General features: G+C 48.0%; 7 protein-coding genes across 8 annotated transcripts; 5 read left to right on the forward strand and 2 right to left on the reverse strand.

The window, feature by feature from the left end:
• The first annotated feature begins 183 nt into the window (after positions 1 to 183).
• Positions 184 to 2,977, forward strand: TSTA_075540 (heat shock protein/chaperonin HSP78, putative). The gene has a single exon (XM_002341528.1). It carries the CDS (start codon positions 239 to 241, stop codon positions 2,612 to 2,614), a length of 2,376 nt encoding a protein of 791 aa, XP_002341569.1. The 5' UTR covers positions 184 to 238; the 3' UTR covers positions 2,615 to 2,977.
• A 28-nt stretch (positions 2,978 to 3,005) lies between these two features.
• On the forward strand, positions 3,006 to 3,650 carry TSTA_075550 (uncharacterized protein; the record flags this gene model as incomplete). The annotated part of the gene is made up of 3 exons (XM_002341529.1): positions 3,006 to 3,150; positions 3,227 to 3,540; positions 3,595 to 3,650. 2 exons carry the CDS (start codon positions 3,006 to 3,008, stop codon positions 3,514 to 3,516), a joined length of 435 nt encoding a protein of 144 aa, XP_002341570.1. The 3' UTR covers positions 3,517 to 3,540; positions 3,595 to 3,650.
• Positions 3,651 to 4,102: 452 nt separating this feature from the next.
• Positions 4,103 to 5,295, forward strand: TSTA_075560 (uncharacterized protein; the record flags this gene model as incomplete). The annotated part of the gene is made up of 5 exons (XM_002341530.1): positions 4,103 to 4,443; positions 4,638 to 4,710; positions 4,774 to 4,821; positions 4,870 to 4,957; positions 5,074 to 5,295. Exons 1-5 carry the CDS (start codon positions 4,284 to 4,286, stop codon positions 5,293 to 5,295), a joined length of 591 nt encoding a protein of 196 aa, XP_002341571.1. The 5' UTR covers positions 4,103 to 4,283.
• A 3-nt stretch (positions 5,296 to 5,298) lies between these two features.
• On the reverse strand, positions 5,299 to 7,419 carry TSTA_075570 (Sas10/Utp3 family protein). Its single transcript, XM_002341531.1, has 2 exons — positions 7,225 to 7,419; positions 5,299 to 7,168 (listed from the first exon to the last, which is right to left on the reverse strand). The coding sequence occupies exons 1-2, from the start codon at positions 7,382 to 7,384 to the stop codon at positions 5,412 to 5,414; spliced, it is 1,917 nt and encodes a 638-aa protein (XP_002341572.1). The 5' UTR covers positions 7,385 to 7,419; the 3' UTR covers positions 5,299 to 5,411.
• A 161-nt stretch (positions 7,420 to 7,580) lies between these two features.
• TSTA_075580 (3-ketosphinganine reductase (Tsc10), putative) lies at positions 7,581 to 8,914 on the forward strand. Its single transcript, XM_002341532.1, has 3 exons — positions 7,581 to 7,755; positions 7,817 to 7,948; positions 8,003 to 8,914. Exons 1-3 carry the CDS (start codon positions 7,642 to 7,644, stop codon positions 8,834 to 8,836), a joined length of 1,080 nt encoding a protein of 359 aa, XP_002341573.1. The 5' UTR covers positions 7,581 to 7,641; the 3' UTR covers positions 8,837 to 8,914.
• A 112-nt stretch (positions 8,915 to 9,026) lies between these two features.
• On the reverse strand, positions 9,027 to 16,349 carry TSTA_075590 (myosin class II heavy chain (MHC), putative; the record flags this gene model as incomplete). Its single annotated transcript, XM_002341533.1, has 2 exons — positions 9,027 to 16,293; positions 16,329 to 16,349. 2 exons carry the CDS (start codon positions 16,347 to 16,349, stop codon positions 9,562 to 9,564), a joined length of 6,753 nt encoding a protein of 2,250 aa, XP_002341574.1. The 3' UTR covers positions 9,027 to 9,561.
• Positions 16,350 to 17,850: 1,501 nt separating this feature from the next.
• On the forward strand, positions 17,851 to 18,977 carry TSTA_075600 (endosomal cargo receptor (P24), putative). Of its 2 annotated transcripts, XM_002341534.1 has the most exons (4): positions 17,851 to 18,150; positions 18,216 to 18,423; positions 18,490 to 18,677; positions 18,744 to 18,977. In XM_002341534.1, the coding sequence occupies exons 1-4, from the start codon at positions 17,953 to 17,955 to the stop codon at positions 18,759 to 18,761; spliced, it is 612 nt and encodes a 203-aa protein (XP_002341575.1). In that variant the 5' UTR covers positions 17,851 to 17,952; the 3' UTR covers positions 18,762 to 18,977. The 2 variants fall into 2 exon arrangements, with proteins under 2 accessions (XP_002341575.1, XP_002341576.1); XM_002341535.1 differs by lacking the exon at positions 18,744 to 18,977 and having other exon boundaries at positions 18,490 to 18,718.
• The last annotated feature ends 509 nt before the right edge of the window (positions 18,978 to 19,486 follow it).

The following is a 19,486-nucleotide window of genomic DNA, read 5'->3' on the forward strand; positions in this document are numbered from 1 at the left end:
CCACAATTTTTTCTTCTTTGGCGCACGCCGCGAGCTCCCCGCCGTCCCGATGCAGCATAGCATGATCCACCCGAGCTTTTCTTTCCAGAAAGCTCTCCAAACGTCGGCATTAGCTTGCCACTTTGGGGTCAATTACTCGTACATCATAAATATGTTGTAATATATATGTTGGTATCATCCCACGGATAATTCTTTCTCTCTGTAACTGCTGCAGAAAGTAACTACAAACTCACACACAATGTTGTCTGCCACCAGACTGCGGACTGCCCGGCTAGGCCTACGCCGGCCATCAGCTGTCACATCATGTCAACCCTCTGTTCGAAACAGCCTTTTCTCCCAGACTTCAAGACTTCGCTTTAACCTTCCTTATCAACCATCGTACCATCTATCAACGACGATTGCACGAACCTATGCCACAGGTCGTGGCCCACATCCACCAGGCGGTACACATCGCATGAACGTCGGCGGAGGTGAAGAGAAATCCGCACTCGAGCAGTATGGTGTCGATCTCACCGCGAAGGCCAAGTCCGGCAAACTCGATCCAGTTATTGGAAGAGATGCAGAGATTCATCGGACGATTCAAGTCCTTTCACGTCGGACAAAGAATAATCCTGTCCTCATTGGAGCCGCCGGTACCGGAAAGACTGCCATCTTGGAAGGTCTAGCGCAGAGAATCGTGCAAGGCGATGTGCCTGAAAGTATCAAGAATAAAAGGGTTATCGCACTTGATCTCGGCTCGCTGATCGCAGGAGCCAAGTTCCGAGGCGATTTCGAAGAAAGATTAAAGTCTGTCCTGAAGGAAGTTGAAGATGCAGAAGGCGATGTTATTTTGTTCATCGACGAGCTACACACATTGCTCGGTCTTGGAAAGGCTGAAGGTAGCATCGACGCCAGCAATCTGTTGAAACCGGCATTGTCCCGTGGTGAACTCCAATGCTGCGGCGCAACAACCCTTAACGAGTATCGCTTGATCGAGAAAGATGTCGCCCTAGCACGTCGTTTCCAACCCATCCTAGTTAGCGAACCTTCAGTGGCTTCAACAATCTCGATTCTGCGTGGTATCAAGAACAAATATGAAGTGCATCACGGTGTTAGAATTACGGATGGCGCAATCGTCGCAGCTGCCACATACAGTAACCGCTACATCACGGACCGTTTTCTTCCAGACAAAGCTATTGATTTGGTCGATGAAGCTGCTTCGGCACTCCGACTACAACAAGAGTCCAAGCCTGATTCTATTCAAGAGTTAGATCGCGAAATAACGACGATACAGATTGAACTAGAGTCTCTCCGCAAGGAAACGGATGTCACGAGCAAAGAGCGTCGAGCCAAGCTAGAAGAGATGTTGAAGGCGAAACGAGAAGAGGTTTCGAAGCTCATGGAGATCTGGAACAAGGAAAAGGAGGAAATTGAAAGCATCAAACGAACCAAGCAAGAACTGGAGCAGTCGCGCTTCGAATTAGAAAAAGCGCAACGCGAAGGGAACTTCGCAAGGGCCGGCGAACTTCGTTACTCCGTCATCCCCAGTCTCGAAGCCAAGTTACCCAAGGAAGGTGCCGAAAATGAAAACAAGGAAACCTTAATCCACGACTCGGTTACAGCAGATGATATCGCAGCCGTGGTGTCACGTACTACCGGTATTCCGGTGACCAAGTTGATGTCCGGAGAGGTCGAGAAACTGATTCACATGGAGGACTCATTACGGCAGTCGGTACGGGGCCAAGACGAGGCTCTCTCAGCTGTTGCAAACGCTGTTCGGATGCAGAGAGCAGGTCTAAGCGGCGAGAACAAGCCTCTAGCATCCTTTATGTTCCTTGGTCCCACCGGTGTTGGCAAGACGGAGCTTTGCAAGAAGATGGCAGGTTTCCTCTTCTCCACTGAGAGTGCAGTTCTGAGATTCGACATGAGCGAATTTCAAGAAAAGCACACCATCAGTCGTTTAATCGGATCACCGGCTGGTTATGTTGGCTACGATGACGCTGGCCAGCTCACTGAAGCTGTTCGCAGAAAGCCGTACGCCGTTTTGTTGTTCGATGAATTCGAAAAGGCTCACCGTGATATTTCGACACTTCTCCTACAAGTCCTCGACGAGGGTTTCTTGACAGACTCTCAGGGCCACAAGGTTGATTTCCGAAATACGATTATCGTCTTGACCTCCAATCTAGGAGCTGATATCCTCGTCGGAGCAGATCCCTTGTATAAGCACAAAATTCCGGATGAGGGAGAACTTCCTGCTGATATCAAGAAAGCTGTTATGGACGTTGTACAAGCATCATATCCCCCGGAATTCCTCAATCGTATCGATGAGTTCATCATCTTTAAGCGGCTGTCCAAGGATGCTCTCCGGGATATTGTAGACATCCGTCTCAAGGAGTTACAAGCGAGGTTGGACGATCGACGAATGACACTTCAAGTTGACGACGAGATCAAGCAATGGCTGTGCGAAAAGGGCTATGATCCCCGCTATGGAGCTCGTCCACTGAATCGGCTCATCTCGAAAGAAATCGGCAACAGGCTTGCTGATAAGATCATCAGGGGCGAGATCACCGCTGGCCATACTGCACGGGTGAAATTCAATAAGGAGAAAGACTCTTTAGAAGTCGTCCCTGCCTAAAGCGAGTCATGGTTAATGAAAAGAAGCATATTTCGATTGGTGTTTGGAGTTTCTCCATAATTTTCTGTGTATGGAGGCACTTGTTGGAGCGGGTGTAACATAATGGCGTGGCAAGCGTTTTTTCCTTCTTTCTTTTGCTGTATACATCGTTGTTATCTTTGGATCTTCTGATATTTGTATGATAGGCAACGCCACTCTTGTGTATATAAAAGAAGACCATGTATTAATGAAGAACGCGTCTCCCATACAATGAAGTAGGGAGTCTCGTGAGTAAAAGTGGAAGGTGCTTGGGGAGGTTGCCAGAGGGAAGGAACGACAAACCACACACTTCACTTTCCCTACTCGCAATTAACCAAGTCTTCCAACTTCAGCTTTCAAAGACATCTCAAAGATGGCGTCGTTGAAGAGCAAAAGAGAATCCGCTCCTAGAAACTCGTTCAGGGCTTCAAGCGCCCAGCGAAGGGTTGCAACAGATCCCGTCAATCCAGTACGATTGCGACCACTCAGTCTTGGAGCATCGGTGATCACTACAAACAGTGGGGAAGCTTATATACCAGACTGTTCGGCATGCAGTATCCCATCTTGGTACCGATACCGACCGAGACTAGGTAGATATTGAGGAGTCGCAAGACCAGCAAAGGAGAGTGATCAAACAAGGAGCGGAGTGTGACCTAGATCTCTTCAAAGGCCGCATGCTATATCTGAAACAGGACGCTATCGACATTGCCTCCATCATCCCCGAAGAGCCCCAAATTGAGGTCAATGTGATCTATTTTTGCCAACTAGGATTCAACATTCCCATACCTTTCGATAATATAGGGCGAGTTACTTATACGGGAAGTGGCGGAACCTGGGAGCAAGTCTTCAAGGACGAAAGAATGAGGGAATTGGATGAGAACTAGGTGATATTTATGGGCTTGTTTGCGGTAAGAAAATGAGCAAGCTTCGCATAAAGCATAATGCTAATCATCTACCTCCAGAAAGAGAGATAGAAATAACTCTCGAGATAGACCAGAATGTCCTAAGATATGAGCAGACGGGTTCGGCGTGTTCAGATCTGTGTGGAGAGCTTGACTGGTGAATGTAACTGATGTTATTCTAAATCGTTCTGTTCTAACAAATAATCTAGTTATATTGCAATGGCTATATCAGAAGTCTACAAATTTGCTCGACCTCAAATGTGCGCAGAGAACGTGATTTAAATTAAGGGTGGACGGTTAGGGTTGACCATCATGAGACATGAAGGATTGCTAACCCTATCCTCGAGACGCCCTCTTCAAGAGCTGACAGTAGCTTCATACATCCCAAATGATTGCAATTTACGTGGTGGCTGCGGATCGCAATAGCCAGGGACGACTACTAATCTTCCCGATAGACTGCGGTCAAATGCTCCGGGCATGTTGCTGCTAACTGGACCCCACTTCTCTAACAAGAGCGTATACATGAAGCAGGTGAGCTTTGCACTTGACTGGGAAGTCTGAGGAAGACATCGCTGACTACGAGAAGGTTGCCTTGATAGTATATCTGGCTCATATTTGAAGGTGAGAAAACTTGCCATGGGTATCGGCCCGAGGCGATAACTAAGTTATGTTCCTGCTCAAAACGCAGAAATAGGTATTACTGATAGGATCTTGACTCGTATCAGCACTCCTGAAACTGTATCAAAAGTATGTCGAATTGGCCGGAGGAGAACAACATTAACTCGGACTACGTTCAGATCCAGAGCATATTCATGTTAGACTTGCAGCAGATTTCACTGCTGCAGCAGTTTTCCACACGAAGAAGTCTGATTGTCATTGACAAGTTCGGGAAAGGCACTGATGTAAATGGTGAGTCTCGTGCGTATCTTAACAAACATGCTAGCTGAGTCTCAGTCTTACTTTCAACCAGATGGCGCCTGGTCTAGCTTGTGGTATTTTCGAATACCTCTTAAGTCTCGGTGACGAATGGCCTAAAGTCCTCGCTGCTACTCATTTCCATGAGATTTTCGAAAATGGGTTTCTGCCACAGTGATTTTCCCTAGGCTTCGGTCATATGGAAGTCCGAATGGATAAGGAAATCGCAAACGCTAAAGAGCAGGTCACTTCTCTCTACAAGTAGCTATGTTCGAAGTCTCAAGCGATGATAGGTATTTACAAGCTGACAATACCAGTTTTAAGCCAGGCCGCAGCAATTAGAGCTTCGGAACACCGTATGGATTCATCCATGTGAGAGACCCTTAGGTATGAATCAAAGCTAATTATGACGTACAACAGATGTGCTGCTATGAACGGGGTCGATGAAGCTATCGTTACAACGAATTTGTGTCACTATCAGCCCGAGGACAAGATCTCGTCGCAGCTTGTGCCAGGATGTTCAAGGCAGAGGAGGCAATCTTAAAGGAAGCGCATGTCTCTGTGGATGATGTTGTTCAAATGCTATGGGAGAGCGGCTATATTGATTGCTCTTCCCTTCTGTAGGAGTGGATTGCCCGCAGATTTCTGAAAATGGACCTATCGACAAACATGGGAAGACATTTTACGCAGGATTTAGCGGATTTGTTGACCACCGGAGCGGCCGCCTCATCCCGAGGTCTGGTTGATGAACTCTTGATGCTCACTCGGGATTGCGCATGTCTCCAAAATATTATTACTGGGGAAGCAGGCGGCGTAATAAGCGACAAGTTTGTCCACTTTGTGTAGGTATTTGTAGAGATATGAACCATGAAAAAACGCAATATGTACTGGTATCCAGGATCCGATGCCGACCATATCATACATAAAACGCCAAAATAATATATGGAAAACGAGCTTTTTGATCATAGCTTAACACTCTTGACAAGATTCTTCTTGATACCCGTAAGCTCACCGCCGTAACCTCCACGACCTTCACCTCCCTTGTACACTTGACGAATACTAGCAAGTTTCTTCTTCTTCTGCTCAAACTTCTTCCTCTTCTTGACACGCGGGTTGCGTACATCCTTGTTCCGCTTGGCGGCCAAACCCTTATTCTTCTCAATTTGGTAAGTAATACGTCGTTTACCGTCGGGTCCGATTTCTTCAACTTCTTCGTAGTAGCCTTCCTTTTGAGCGGCCTCTGCTTGTTCAGCGCGAGCCTTCTTCTCTGCTTTCTTCTGTTTGTTGCGAGCAGCGACCATGTCGTAGTACTCATCGTCATCTGTCCCAGCGGCATCACCACGAACTTCGCGTGCGAGACGGTGATCTTCCTCATCAGAGTCGCCGCCAAGTTGTTCAGCCTCGTTGGCTTGGGCACGACCACGTCTTTCAGCTTCCGCATTAAGACGTGCTTGGCGGTCCTTGAGACGTTCTCTGTAAGGCAAATCTTCATCACCACCAGCATTTCGGCCGGCGGCATTTCGTTTGTTGGCCTTCTGAGCAATCTGAGAAGTATAGAATCGTAGAGAGCGTTTCTTTCTGGCCTTTTCCTCAGCTTCGCGGGTTGTAAGAGCACCTTCGTCGCCGAGATCGGAATCATCGTCCTCTTGAGCTTGGGCGACTGTTGTTTTCGATAATGATTTGGACTTTTTGCTCGACGTCTTGACCAGGTCCGCCAAATCGGCCAAGTTAGCTTCAGCTTTCTTGATTTTCTCAGCACGACGGGCTTCGGCTTCAGCGCGCGCTTTCTCTGCTGCTTGCTGCGATGTGCTTGTCTTCTTTTCTTTCCGGGTTGCTTTGCTCGATTTCTTATCTTTCAAGGATTGCTGCACGACTGGTTCAATATCCACGTCTTCTCCCGAGACTTCCGCCTCGACGTCTTCTTCGATATTTGATGCTTCAGGAATACTCCAATCCTTGACAGTTTCCCACTGCTTCCTGCATTTGACCAAAGACCCCACGATAGGATGATCTCGCAGTTCTGCTGGCGACAGAGCAACTGATTTCCCATCACCGTCCTCTGCGGGGGAAGTAAGAAGAGTAAAGTACATGCTGATTGACCCGAGGTAGGATGCAAGTGCTCGAAACTTGAGAATTGGTACTGAAACAGACGTCTCCGAACCGGTCATGGCTTCTTCCGCTTTCTGGGCTTCTGCTAGAATGTTCTTGTACTCGGGTTGTAGGTCGACAAAATCCTTTGCAAGAGGCTCGAACTCCGGATACCTCGATTTGAGCAGTTTGAGTTTTTCCTCGGAACTCATGTCGTCCGTGATCTCTAATTGAGGTAGTACTTCCGTAACAACACCATCATTGCCGTCTTTGCCATCTTCGGCCCCTTGGCCAGATTCCAGCCAGCCAATTTCATCGAAGCCAAAATCCGCTTCTTTCATAGCCTTCAAATGTTTCTGTTGGAGTCTTTTTGCTTCGTTTTCTTCTTCGAGGGCGTCTGCCTCGGTTTCTATCGTATCCGCATTGTAATAGTCTTTTCTTGAGGAACCCCAGGCTTCGAGCCCTTCTTCTTCTTCTTCTTCCTCATCATTGACACCTATGTCTGACCCGGAATCCGATCCACCTTTTCGCTTTCTGGACGTGTAATCGTTTTCATATTCATCATCCTCATCTTCTTCCTCCTCGTCATCGTACCCGAGAACCTCCTCATCGGAGGGTTGAAGGTCGGCTTCTACAAGGATGTAAGTATGAAAGACCATTTATTTCTTGATTGTCTGCGAAACGTACCCTCTTCTTGTAACTTGCGCCTTCTTTTCGCTTCGGGACCGTCCTCTAACAGGATTTGATCTCGCCCGGCAATGAACTCATCTTCGGAGTTGTCGAAAGTTTCATTAATGCCATACCTCGTCCCGGATGATGAGTCGTTTTTCCTCTTTTTGGCGGCCATATTGATTGTCGTCGTTTGAGTAGTCTTTTAATGGTAAACAAAATGAACCTGAACTTTTTTTTTTGACCATGTACAGAAATTTAGTTCTCACCGCCTTCTATGCCCCACACCAGGTATCGGCAAGAAGGTTAGGTATATGACAAGTTTCACCGCCTTCTGTTGACGACAGACTCTGATTGGATACTTTGACAATATCAATGAGTAAACATTAAATATTATTGAGTCTACCTCTCCTTTTCCAATAAGTCTCCTTCTCCATGGATTATTCCAAGGGACTCATTGCTTTTACTGCCATTATCGTAGGGGTTATCACTTACTCGGCCTACAAAATGCTCGGTTTCGGCGGAAACCAATTCCCCGTCAATGGGAAGGTAAGATAACGGAACTCGACATTGAGGCAATTGAGAAAACTAACCACTCATCTTGTGTTAGACAATCCTAATAACAGGTGCGTCAGAGGGCCTGGGTAGATCGATTGCGATTCAACTTGCACAGAAAGGCGCCAATGTTGTCATTGCCTCGAGATCAGCTCACAAACTTCAAGCGGCGATTGCAGATATCCAGGTGTGCTATTACTCGAATTACTTCTAAATTGTGTACAGACTGACATAACAATAGGCCGCTGCAGCGAACTCATCAACGCAACGCTTCCACTTTATAAGCGCAGACTTGACAGACCCCGATGCCGCGGATCGCCTGTTGAATGAGACTACGGCGTGGAATAATGGGGTAGCCCCCGATGTTGTTTGGTGCTGTGCCGGATACTGTCATCCAGGTCTTTTCATCGACGTTCCCATCAAGACATTGCGCGATCAAATGGACACTGTTTATTGGACAAGCGCATACACTGCGCACGCCACGTTGAGGAGATGGTTGGTACCAGTATCACAAAGCGCAACCTCAAAGGAACAACAGCCACCGCCCCGGCATCTCATTTTCACAGCATCCACTCTCGCCTTCGTTGCTGTCTCTGGATACGGCCCCTACGCACCACCAAAAGCCGCCATGCGCAATTTATCCGATGTCCTCGTCCAAGAAATCGAAATGTACAACGGCGCTCGTCGCAAGAAAGACGCTAATGCCCCTGCAACTGACGTCAAGATTCACATCGTCTTCCCCATGGGAATGACCAGTCCCGGTTTCGAGAATGAGCAAAAACTTAAACCAGAGGTTACTCATATCATGGAAGAAGCCGATAAGCCTCAACTCCCCGAAGAAGTTGCTACTATTGCCATTAAGGGACTGGAGAGGGGTGATTTCCAGATTATCACGAACACTGTCGGTCAGATTATGCGGACGAGTGCGCTTGGTCCCAGTCCAAGGAATAATATCTTCCTTGATACGGCGGCTAGTTGGTTGAGTAATCTTGTATTCTTGTTCGTTATCCCGGACTTGGCTAAGAAGGCTTTTAATTATGGCAAAGAGAAGGGAATTCCGTCTGCGAAGGCCTAATTATTTTTATTACTTCAGCACCTGTATTTTACAGCTACGACTTCCTTCTCTAGCCTCAATATATATATTCTTAATGCCAAGGCAGTGCTATAACCTTCAATTCTCATGGCATGCACGCGATGTATTACTACATACGGTCTATCTTCAAGCCAACATCCATGTCGTGGCAGTGGATGACACCAAAACATCTGATCAAAAACTAGGATATCTCTACACATAAACTAAGCACAACTGTTGTACACATAGAAATACATACACAACAATAATAATGAAGACGTCAATCTTCCAGGGAATAACGAATAGGTACATTCCAATTTCAATATGGTAAAAAATGTATAGAACCAGTAAATAGACAGAATCAAGGAAACAAGGAAATAATTTTGGGGGGTTGCCAACGAATGGACATGTCGTTTTTGTACACAAAGGCAGCAACACACGACAAGAAGGTGCTGAATAAAAGTATTAACAGTGAATGTATAAGTGATGCATAGAGCTGTAACGAATAGGCAGCAGTGGTATCAAGATTTGGAAAAGGGTAAAAGGCAGGAAATTAGATAATAGGAATAGAAGGTATGAAGAAAATGACAATAGAGAAGGGGAAAGCGGAAAAACAAACATGGGCCGTAAAAAATATAACGCTATGCAGATCAAAAGAATTTAGATAGATACTATCAAATATGAACACTCTGGAACGGAGAGGAGAAGAGAGATTTGGCAAGACCAGATTACTCGTCACGGGCAAAGAGGCCATCTCGGGATCCATGAGGAGAGTCCGCAGCTATCATGCTCTCACCGTCGTCCATCAAGGCACTGCCGTCATAGCTATTTTGCTCCGCATCATGATCGTAGCTGGACCTTCGCAGAAGTGGTGGTGTTGTCGGTGGTTCAATCGGCTCCTGATGGACAACAGGAAGCTTGTCCATTTGTCGCGCGGATAAAGAACGTGATGATTGACTATATCCTCGCAATGGACGAGACTCTGATGCTGTTCGACGGCCTGCAAGACGGGCTGGACCTGGAGGAGCACTCAAATTTTTCGGAGTATATCTCACGTTTGAGCTAGGCGGTGTAAGAAGCCCGGAGAGGAAACCACCGTTTGTTGATTTGGAAGGTGTTTGAGAAGCCCCGCTTTCTGATGTGAAGGACTCACGTCCCTTGCGCCAGTTACCCCAAGCTGCGGCTGCTGCAAGCGGGAGCGAACGTGGTGATGCAGCAATATCAGCCAATGAAGGGAACGCCTGGCCTGACATTGCCCTGTCTTTCTCCTGTTGTTGCATTTGTAGGTTTGCCCGAAGTCGGATCGCAGCATCCCGGACAGCATTTTGATCAAAAGAAGGCTGTGAAAGGGTGGCTATGATGTCCTGGAGATCATCAACACGAACCCCAAGTAACTCTCGAAGCCAGCTGATTTCGGTGTCCCTTTCTTTGATCTTGTTGGGTGCCTCCTTGTCAACTTCACTGAGCTCCTGTTCTAGCTCTTCGATACGGCTTTCCCGCTGTTGTAATTGATCTTGGAGCACAAGAATGGATTCGCGAAGAGCTTGAGGAGAAATCTTCTCAGGGACTGATGAATCCCTGCTGTAAGACAAGGATGGTGAACTGTGATGCTGTGCGGTAGGAGGCACAACAACGCCCTTGGCTTGAGCCGCTTGAGCAGCTGCACGAGCTGCAGACTTGGCAATTTCGAGCTTCTCTTCCAGATGAGCGACGCGGTCTTGCAGATGAGCCACTTTCTCGTTGCTGAGGCCTAGCTTCTCATTCATATACGATTCAATCCGCTGTCGATCCTCAGAAGCATTATGTAGAGCACGAGCGTGGCGTTCGCGGAGATCGTTCAGAACACGGTCATGTGTCTTGCGTTGTTCTTCCATCGCCATGTCCTTGGCTGCAGCCAATTCCGTCATAGCCGAATCTTTGTTCTCGCGAGCTTCTTCCAAGAGGAGCTCGTATCGCTCTTTCATAGTATCAGCATCCATGCGGACATTTTCAAGTTGGCCTTCCAAGCGGTTGATCTCAGCTTCGAGACCTGCACGAATATAATTGACTTGATTGTTCGCTGCTTCAAGGTCGGCCTCCATTGAAGTTCTGGTGCGCTGGATCTCCATACGACTGCTCTCACGAGCTTCATTAAACTCCCGCTCAAAGCGTGCGGCCGTGTTCTGATGTTCTTGACTCTCCTGGCGCAGACTGGCAACGAGCTCTTCTAGCCTGTGGTTTTCTTGCTGAGATTGAGCAAAAATAAACTTCAATTTGGCAGTTTCTCGCTCAGACTTCTCTAGCTCGCTAATATCAATCTCGAGCTTTTCGCGCAACTTCACTTCCCTATCGTACGCAGCACGAAGACTTTCATATTTGGCTGTGAGTTCCTCTTCCTTTCTTCGCGCATTGGCTTGATCGCGAGTAACATCCTTTGTGACGTTTGCCATATCGTCCTGCAGCTTGTCAAACTTGCCACGTAGACTCTGTCTAGCGCGCATACTGTCTTCGACGCGAGCAGTGAGGTGTGAAATGGTGGATTGTAAATCTTTATTTTCATCTTCAATGGCCGCAACTTTCTTCTTCCAGAAATCATGCGAAACGCGATACTCGTCAAGCGTACCCTCCAGCGCAATATTCTTGGTGGAAAGCTCCGAGAACGTCATTTCCCATGACTCTTGCTGTTTCTCAAGTGTCTCGCATCGTGTCTGGGCCTTTTCCAGTTGAGGAATCTTCTCTTCCTGTAGTTCACGAACAGCTTTTTCTGCTTGCTCAGCAGCTTGGCGGTAGCGAGCAACCTCACCTTCGGCGTGACCGAGCATCTTCTGGACTTCTGTCAAAGCTTCCTGAGCATCACGACGAGCTTTGATTTCTTGTTCGGTACGTTCATCGGCCATTCGAAGCATGCTCTTCACACCATCTAACTGCAATTTCAGACTTTCCGCTCCGATCTCTTCAGCTTCCGAAAGGGGCGTCTTTCTAGCGCTGGCCTGGGCGTGGATAGCGAGTGCCTCTTGAACCATACCCCTGATGTCCGGAAGCTCAGGCTGCTGACGTTGCTGCGTCAATGCTTTGAGCTCAACCAGTGTTTCTTGGATAGCATCAAGATTTGCGGAAGATGAGTTGGGTTCTTGTCGGCCGAAGCCGTGGGCTGCTAGAGCTTCCAGTACGGCGCCCTTCATCTTCTCCAACCTTCTATCCCGTTTACTCAATGGCGAGATTGACCGAGGATTATTGACTTCATCATCCTCGTCGTCGGCATCGCTATGCTCCACATCTGCTTGTCTGCCGTTGAAGGATTGGCGCACAGTGGATTGTGAGTGCAAGGAAACCACGGAATTTTGTATGATGCTTAGTGCTTGCTCAAGAGGACCTAATCTCTCGGCCAAGACCTCACTGACAAGTGCATTAACGTGACGATCAAAGAATTTGCTTCGTTGTACCAGCTTCTCATCCTCGCCGGACGAGATGACATCGTCCCAGTCACTAATATGCTCGTTCGTACTATGTAGTTGACGAACTGGAGATTGAGCACCTGAAGCAAAGCCTCGTTGCGGAAATGAGTGCTGAGATTGGTTAACATCCAGATCGGATGTGATCTTTGGAGCACCTCGCAACAGATGGTTGAAGTTTCTTGCAGGACTTGGACTTGGAGCATCACTGCGAATGATTTGTGGAAGCTGCGTCTGCTCCATCGAACGCGCAGCGGGTGTCTCTACGGCCAGTTGAGGCGGTAAGGGAGTGTTGAGCCTTTCCACACCCACATCAGAATCATCACCATTGAGCTGATCCATTACAGCATTGAGCTCATCCTCGTCGGGCGAATCATGACCACTGGGGGCAATCTCATCATTTTTCTTGGCGTCTTTTTCAGACTGATGATTGATCGAGGCTAACTCGGTAACTTTCAAATCTTCTTCCGCTACAGCATATCGGGATGCAAACAGTCCGGATTTGGGCTTTTCGGGTTGGGCCTTGACAGGCTCTGTGGTAGAAGTTGTCTCAGTAGGCGACTTAGTAGTAGGCGACTTAGTCGGAACAAATTCTGAGATGGAAGGGCGGAATGTGAATGATCTAAATGCCGAAAAGAGAGACTTCCTTGGCTCTCGCTTCGGTAGCTCTGCTTTTGGTTGCTCAGAAATAGGTTGGGGTGCAGTTTCAGAGACAGAGGGTGCGTTATCCTTCTCTTTCATTTCCTTGGTTGCCTTTTCGTCGATGGCCAAATTAGTAGGCTCAACAATCTCGTCATCAGGCACGGAGGGGAATGGTTCGGTGTCAACTGGAGGAGTAGTCTTCTTCCCGTTGGTGTCCTCAGCAATATCCTTCACAGAAGCAGCATCATCTTCGACAAAGGGACGTTTAGTATTAGGGCTTGCCGGCTTTGTAGGAATCTCCAGTTCATCTTGCTCCGGGGCTTCGTTCTCTTTGCCCTCAGCAGATTTGTGAGATTGATTTGCTGTAGCTGTAGCTTGGGCTTGAGTAGCCTCTGCTAGTGGCGACGGCTCCGCAAATTCGGCAGCCTTGTCTTCTTCACCAGCACCGCGGCGAGCACGCTTTTGACGTGGTGGAGTTCCTGGTACACCACGTTCAACGGCTTCATTTTTACGACCATCAAAATCTTCATCATCCGGCCGGACAATAGGGATCGCTTTGGACTCTTTCTTCGGCTTGGAAACCTGGTTGAAGTCAATATCTCCAAAGATACTGCCTTTGTGATGACTAGGTGCGTCCGAAGCATTGGAAGTGACGCTTGCACCTGGATTGAAAGCGGGTGCGTCCACGTTGAAGGACGCGGTGGAAAAAGTGAATCCCTTTGACGCGCTAGGTACAAATGAAGTGCTGCTAGCGCTGAAATCGTTGCTCGTAGGTGTAAATGAAGGAGCTGCCACGTTGTAATTGCCAATTGAACCACTAGGCTTGAATACAGACGAAGTGGGAGAGAATACCGAGCCGTTTCCAAGACCATTTGATTGAAATGAGGCTCCTCCTTGGAAAGCGAACGCGGTAGGATTGAATTCCTGTGCTTCCACATTGAGGCCTGACAAAGAGGCTTTGGATTTGTGCCCCGCGACGAAGGAACCAGAACTTGGTTTAGCACTGTGCCAGGGGTGATGGCTCATATCAAGTTTCGGTTCACGGGGGCTTGCGGCAAGACTTGGATTGGTATCAATCTCGTCAGCATCTTGAATAATGCCCATAGGCTGCTGTTGCTGTTCACCAAAGAGGCGATGGTGGCCTGTGGAAAAAGAGTCTGGAATTGAGAACTGTGCATGGGCCGGTGACGGTTGAGCTTCATCTTCAGCAATCGCCCACCGCGATTTCTGCAGGTCACTCTCAGGTTCCTCTAATTGTCGTTGAATTGAATGTTCTAGATGATAATCTGCCTGAGAATACCGATCCAGACCTTTCTGTAGCGTTTCACTGAGATTGTGACTGTGCCCCCGAGGTGTAGGATGCGCAATCTCAACATTTGACGCTTGGAAGTGTTCAGTCTCGAACTGGGACTCATCCATGATGAGTGTTGCTGCTCGCGACTCACGAACTTGTCGTTTGTTTGCTGACGAGTCTCGGTATGACGAATCTCGGATTGAGTCTGTACGATCACGCTGGCCATTCGTACTTTGATTGAACATGTCGTCAGCATTGAGAGGAGATACAGGGGAGAAGATTGCGTTCAAGTTTGGCATGCCGCCAGGACCCGTTCCTGCAAAGCTGGCTTGACGTGCGCTAAACAGACTCTGGGGAGTCAAAGTTCCTGCAACCGGAGGCGTTGGTTGATAAGGATAAGGTAGCCCAGGCACGAAATTCGCATCCATGCCATAAAATGAATGTTGTCCACCAAACTGCGGCGGTGGCGACGCCAGCGATTCAGCATGCGTACTTGGATTGGTCGACTGATTGAAATGAGGAGAAAAGGTATGGGATCCAAACATAGGATTACTGGCAGCAGACGATGTCGGAATTGGTGGGGATGTGATATGGCCAGGGAAAATCCCCATTGGGGCCATTGGTACCATAGATGTCGCAGGGGATTCTGTGACTGGAGGATCATCGTCAAGGAAAACTCCTAGTGCGCGGAGTTTCTCCTCTTGCAGTTGTTGAACGTATACGGCCCATTCGCCAAGGTTTGGAAATCTCACTGCACATTTTCTCGAATCTTTATCTTGTTTGGGTTCGGTCTCATCAGGGTAAGGTAACCGGCTGAAGCCACCATTCTGGCTCGAAAGTGAGTCCTGTTCAGGCGCGAAAACGTCGAACCCTTCCACATGATATCCTTCATCCTGCCATCTTTGCAAACGTTTTTCGACATCCTCCTTCGTAAGTAAGCGATAGCCAAATTCCTCTGAACCCCTCTTATCATCGGTAGGCACTGCAATAACGCACGTCTTCTTGCGCCATAATACCTTTGCCCTCCCGCCTTGAGACGAGCTCTGACTGAGTAATGGAGGCCGTGAGTTAGCATCAGTCGCTACACTCTCAGCGTTTTCAATATTTGTGGCATCGTCCGTAGGCGGTAACGGCAGAGGCTTCTCCACTGAAGACTCGGCGGGAGAGTCGTGCTCCGCTGTAGGCAGGGGTGCATCCGCTATATCAGACATTTCGGCTGACGGATGCTCGTCCCCGAATGCAAAACCCCAAACGTCTTCTTGCCTTAAAGTAGCAGTACTGAAAGTGGAAAGATGTTTTTGGCGAGTACGACTAAGTTGCCCTCTAGCAAATCCCTTTCTTGATCTACTTGATAGGGAATTGGAAGCAGTAGGTGTCCGCAGGGGATCCTCGTCGTTCGGTTCGTCTAGACCCAGCCAACCTTCAGTTGGATCGTCGCCGAAATTGTTACGGGCAGTGAAGAAGGATGGCGCCTCGCTGCCTTCGTCGTCACTCAACCAGTTCGTCCGTTCTGTGCGTGGCTGGCCAGAGAGATACTGATCGATCCAGTCCTCGGTGAATTGTTTGAACGAAAAAGCTCCCTGTGTGCCTGAAAAGTCTCGGGTGGAAGATGGACCAACCGATCCGGGAAGTGGCCTTGGTACTTGACTCGACGTCGACGTTGTTCGGAACGATCCAGGACCACGTACGGATGTGTAACCACGACCTCTTGAAGGAGAATTGTCCCGAGACGGGAGGTTCAAGCTAGGCTGATGACTGAGTGTCAAGGAGAGCCGACGTGGGCTGGGAGTTGCATATGGAGAGCCCCAAGCAGCAGTGAAATATGCGCTATTTGCCTTTCGATTCTCAGGGGATGACGAAGACAAAGAATCCCACGTACCGGGATACTTGGGAAGAGAGGGGAGCGATTCCGGAGATGCAGGCGGTTGTCGTTGGCTTAGCGACCCAAGTGCTATGACACTGGAAGCTGCGGGCGAGGTCGCTCGCGATGGCGGAACTGATGTCTGCACAGGGGATTCGTTTGCCAGTGTTATCTGCTCGTGCGGACGATTAGACGGCGAGGATGCCAATTCGAGGAATGCCGGCGAAGTGGTCTCTAAAGTGGAGAAGACAAATCGTATCAGTACACTGTCGTAGCAACGCGAATCATAGAAATGGAAGATCGGCCTATGAGGAAGCCGTATAGGCCATTGTAATTACAGGGGAGGACTCACCTTCCGTGTCGTCTATTGCAGCAAGCAATTGCTTGCCGCGCCCGTTATAGTCTGAAATGTTGAAGCATGGAAGTTCAAGAGATATAACTGTCAGGAATCAGGGGGACCTTGGACGGCTCGCAGCACGTATGACCAAGGCGGGAGGTGATTTCTAGACAGAATGCCCGTCGGAAAAAAAGACGAGACGCTAAATGCTGTTGTCAATGAAGCCTATCAGCGAATCTGTGGAGTGGGAAATGTCGCGTACAAGGGTCGGAAATCGATGTGGAAGCACACGGTTTCTGCGAGTATCACGACGCCAGATTTACAGAGACCTGGAGCATGCGGTAAATGAGAGCATGGCGCACGCAATAAGGGAAGCAGTTCAGAGAAGGTCGAGCGATGATTTGATGGCGAATTAGGGCGAAAGAACGTCTAGGAGAGATGACAGAGGCAGAACGTCCGATGGTCGAAGAAACGGGAAAGGAGGTCAAGACCGCACGTCACGAAAAAAAGTTCCCGTTGGTCTAGCGCCATGATGATGCCTCCCAGAAAGGTAGGCGCGGTACCACAGTAATTACCATACACGCGTTCAACGCTTTTATTAAAATTACAGAGTATTGGCTTGTAATGCTATGTGGGAAGCCGTGATTGGGCTGATATTTCAGATAGAACTGTATGGCTGCGAGTCACCAGTTGATGTTCATACAAGCAACATGACTAATTTCAGGGGTAAAACAGCCATCCCATAAACATCAGATCCATGGTTCGAACCTCTTCATTGCCACGGCCTGTTTTCCTCAACGTGATTGGTCCGCTTGTCAGGTCTAGCTCCTTCTGCCTCAGGCATACCTCAATATCCGTACAATCACTTCGACACAACACGGAGCATTTCCTTAGAAAAGATAGATTTCGTATTGCTTTTCTTCGGGATAAATCAATATGACATGTACATATCTGCAGCACCTCCATCCCTTCTATCTTAGAAAGTAGAGCAGCTGGAGTTAACAGACCTCCGTCCTTGCTAGACTCAACACATAAAAAATATATCGTCTTTATACCGACATAAGGGATAGCAACGACTCGGAGGACTTGTCTGGATTGGACTCGTGACAGAGTGATGCTTGGGCATGTGCGATATAACTAAGTAATGCTAGGCTACCCTTGGAGTGAACAGTTGTTTGTTCAATACCTTCGAGTAGATTTGTTCATTTTTGGCGATTCGTCCGCTGGATGCTTCTGGGATGAGTTATTGAACGATGGGATACGGGAATCTAGTTGAAGGAATATATGGCGACGGTCAAGTTCAATAATAAGCTGCTATTTTCTTGAGTAGTGTTCCACTGTTGTGTAGTTGTAGTGCAGGGTAAGCCGAATTTATAGACTGGCTCGGAAGTGGTCCGAGCGTCATCACAACTTCAAGATACGACCAGGAATCGACACCTTGTCAAGTCCGTCGAACTCATCAACACACTCGCTTGAATCATTCAATTCTCCAACTCCCGTTATTCCGGTGTATTACAATTAGAATATTCGGTACAAATAATTTTAATATTGAAAATGCGCTTCTCAACGTCCGCGGTCCTGGTGACCATGCTGGGCTGGATAGGGGCTGCCACAGCTCACAACATTCAACTCAAAGCTCACTCGCGCGAATGCTTCCACGAAAAGCTGCACAAGGATGACAAAATGACTGTTACATTTCAAGTCGGCGACCGGGAATTTGGTGGTAGTGGTAACCTAGAGATTGATTTCTGGGTATGCATCCTGATTTCTTTTCTTCCAAATTTCTCGATACGGAATCTAACTTTATTACATTACAGGTCGAAGATCCTGCCGGAAACCGACAATATTATAAGAACAGTGTCTCATCGGAGGATTACTCCTTCACTGCCCAGCGAGATGGAAAATTCACCTACTGCTTCAGCAACGAGGCCTGGACATCGAACTCCAAAGAAGTCTCTTTCAATGTGCATGGAATTGTCTACGTCCCTGAATCAGAGCTGGAACAGCATCCCCTGGAAGTTGAAGGTACGGACTTTTGTCAATACGTCTGCCAACTATATAATTTCCCAGACTGACCTTAGCGATTCATAGTTCGTCGCCTTTCCGAGTCGCTGTCTCAAGTCCGCGACGAGCAATCCTACATCGTCGTACGAGAAAGGGTTCACCGAAATACGGCCGAAAGTACAAATGCACGTGTGAAATGGTGGAGCATCTTCCAACTCGCATTCCTTATCGGAGAGGGTATTTTCCAAGTTTGGTGGCTGAAGCGGTTTTTCGAGGTATAAACTTTTATCTACTCTATGTGATCGATTGTCCTTGGACTGAGGACTGATCATTCGAAACAGGTCAAGCGTGTTGTTTAGAATATTTGAAAGCTTTTCCCTGTCGAGCCTCGCGCCGAGGCGTACGAACGATATTTGCGATTTCTTCAGATAATATTGCGGCGTTGAAAACATAGTGGCTAGGGGCGAAGACCCTTCCGGATTGGCAACCGAGAACGGGATACTGTCTTGATTGTAGTTTTATGTCAGATGATAGCTCAGGTTATGCGAAATGAACGAACAATATAAGCAATTTTTCCTGGGCAGTCGAACCGAACAAATATCGGAAATGTCAGTGCTTCTAGACTACTACTGGAACCCAGCCGATGTGCGCAGGACTCGGTCGAGTAACGCGCACTGGCGTAGCTCGATGACATTCTATATCAAGCACAAATTATTCGGTATCATGTCTACGGCCGATCTGGATCAAGAGCAGCAACTTGGTGTCTCGATATTCATTCGACAATTCAGCCGACGAGGGTAAACTTCAATTGCTCCCAAAATATGACAACGAGTTAACTAAAAGAAGGCTACTCTACTCTAAGCTTATATACAAAGGTCGACTGCAGCCGAAGCTATATAAGCAGCTCTCACAATGGAATGCGCAAACCCCGGACCCCCTTGCTTGAATACCTTAATTGACACTAACTTTATTCTTGCAAGGAATCATGAATACTAACAGGTAAACAGATACCGAATAGTTCACACCCATTTGCACGGACTACTGAGTATCACGGAGCATACTCTCTTCCCCGCATGTGGGTGAG

This window comes from Talaromyces stipitatus, genomic scaffold, assembly GCF_000003125.1.
Source record: "Talaromyces stipitatus ATCC 10500 scf_1105507295523 genomic scaffold, whole genome shotgun sequence".
NCBI lineage: Eukaryota > Fungi > Ascomycota > Eurotiomycetes > Eurotiales > Trichocomaceae > Talaromyces > Talaromyces stipitatus.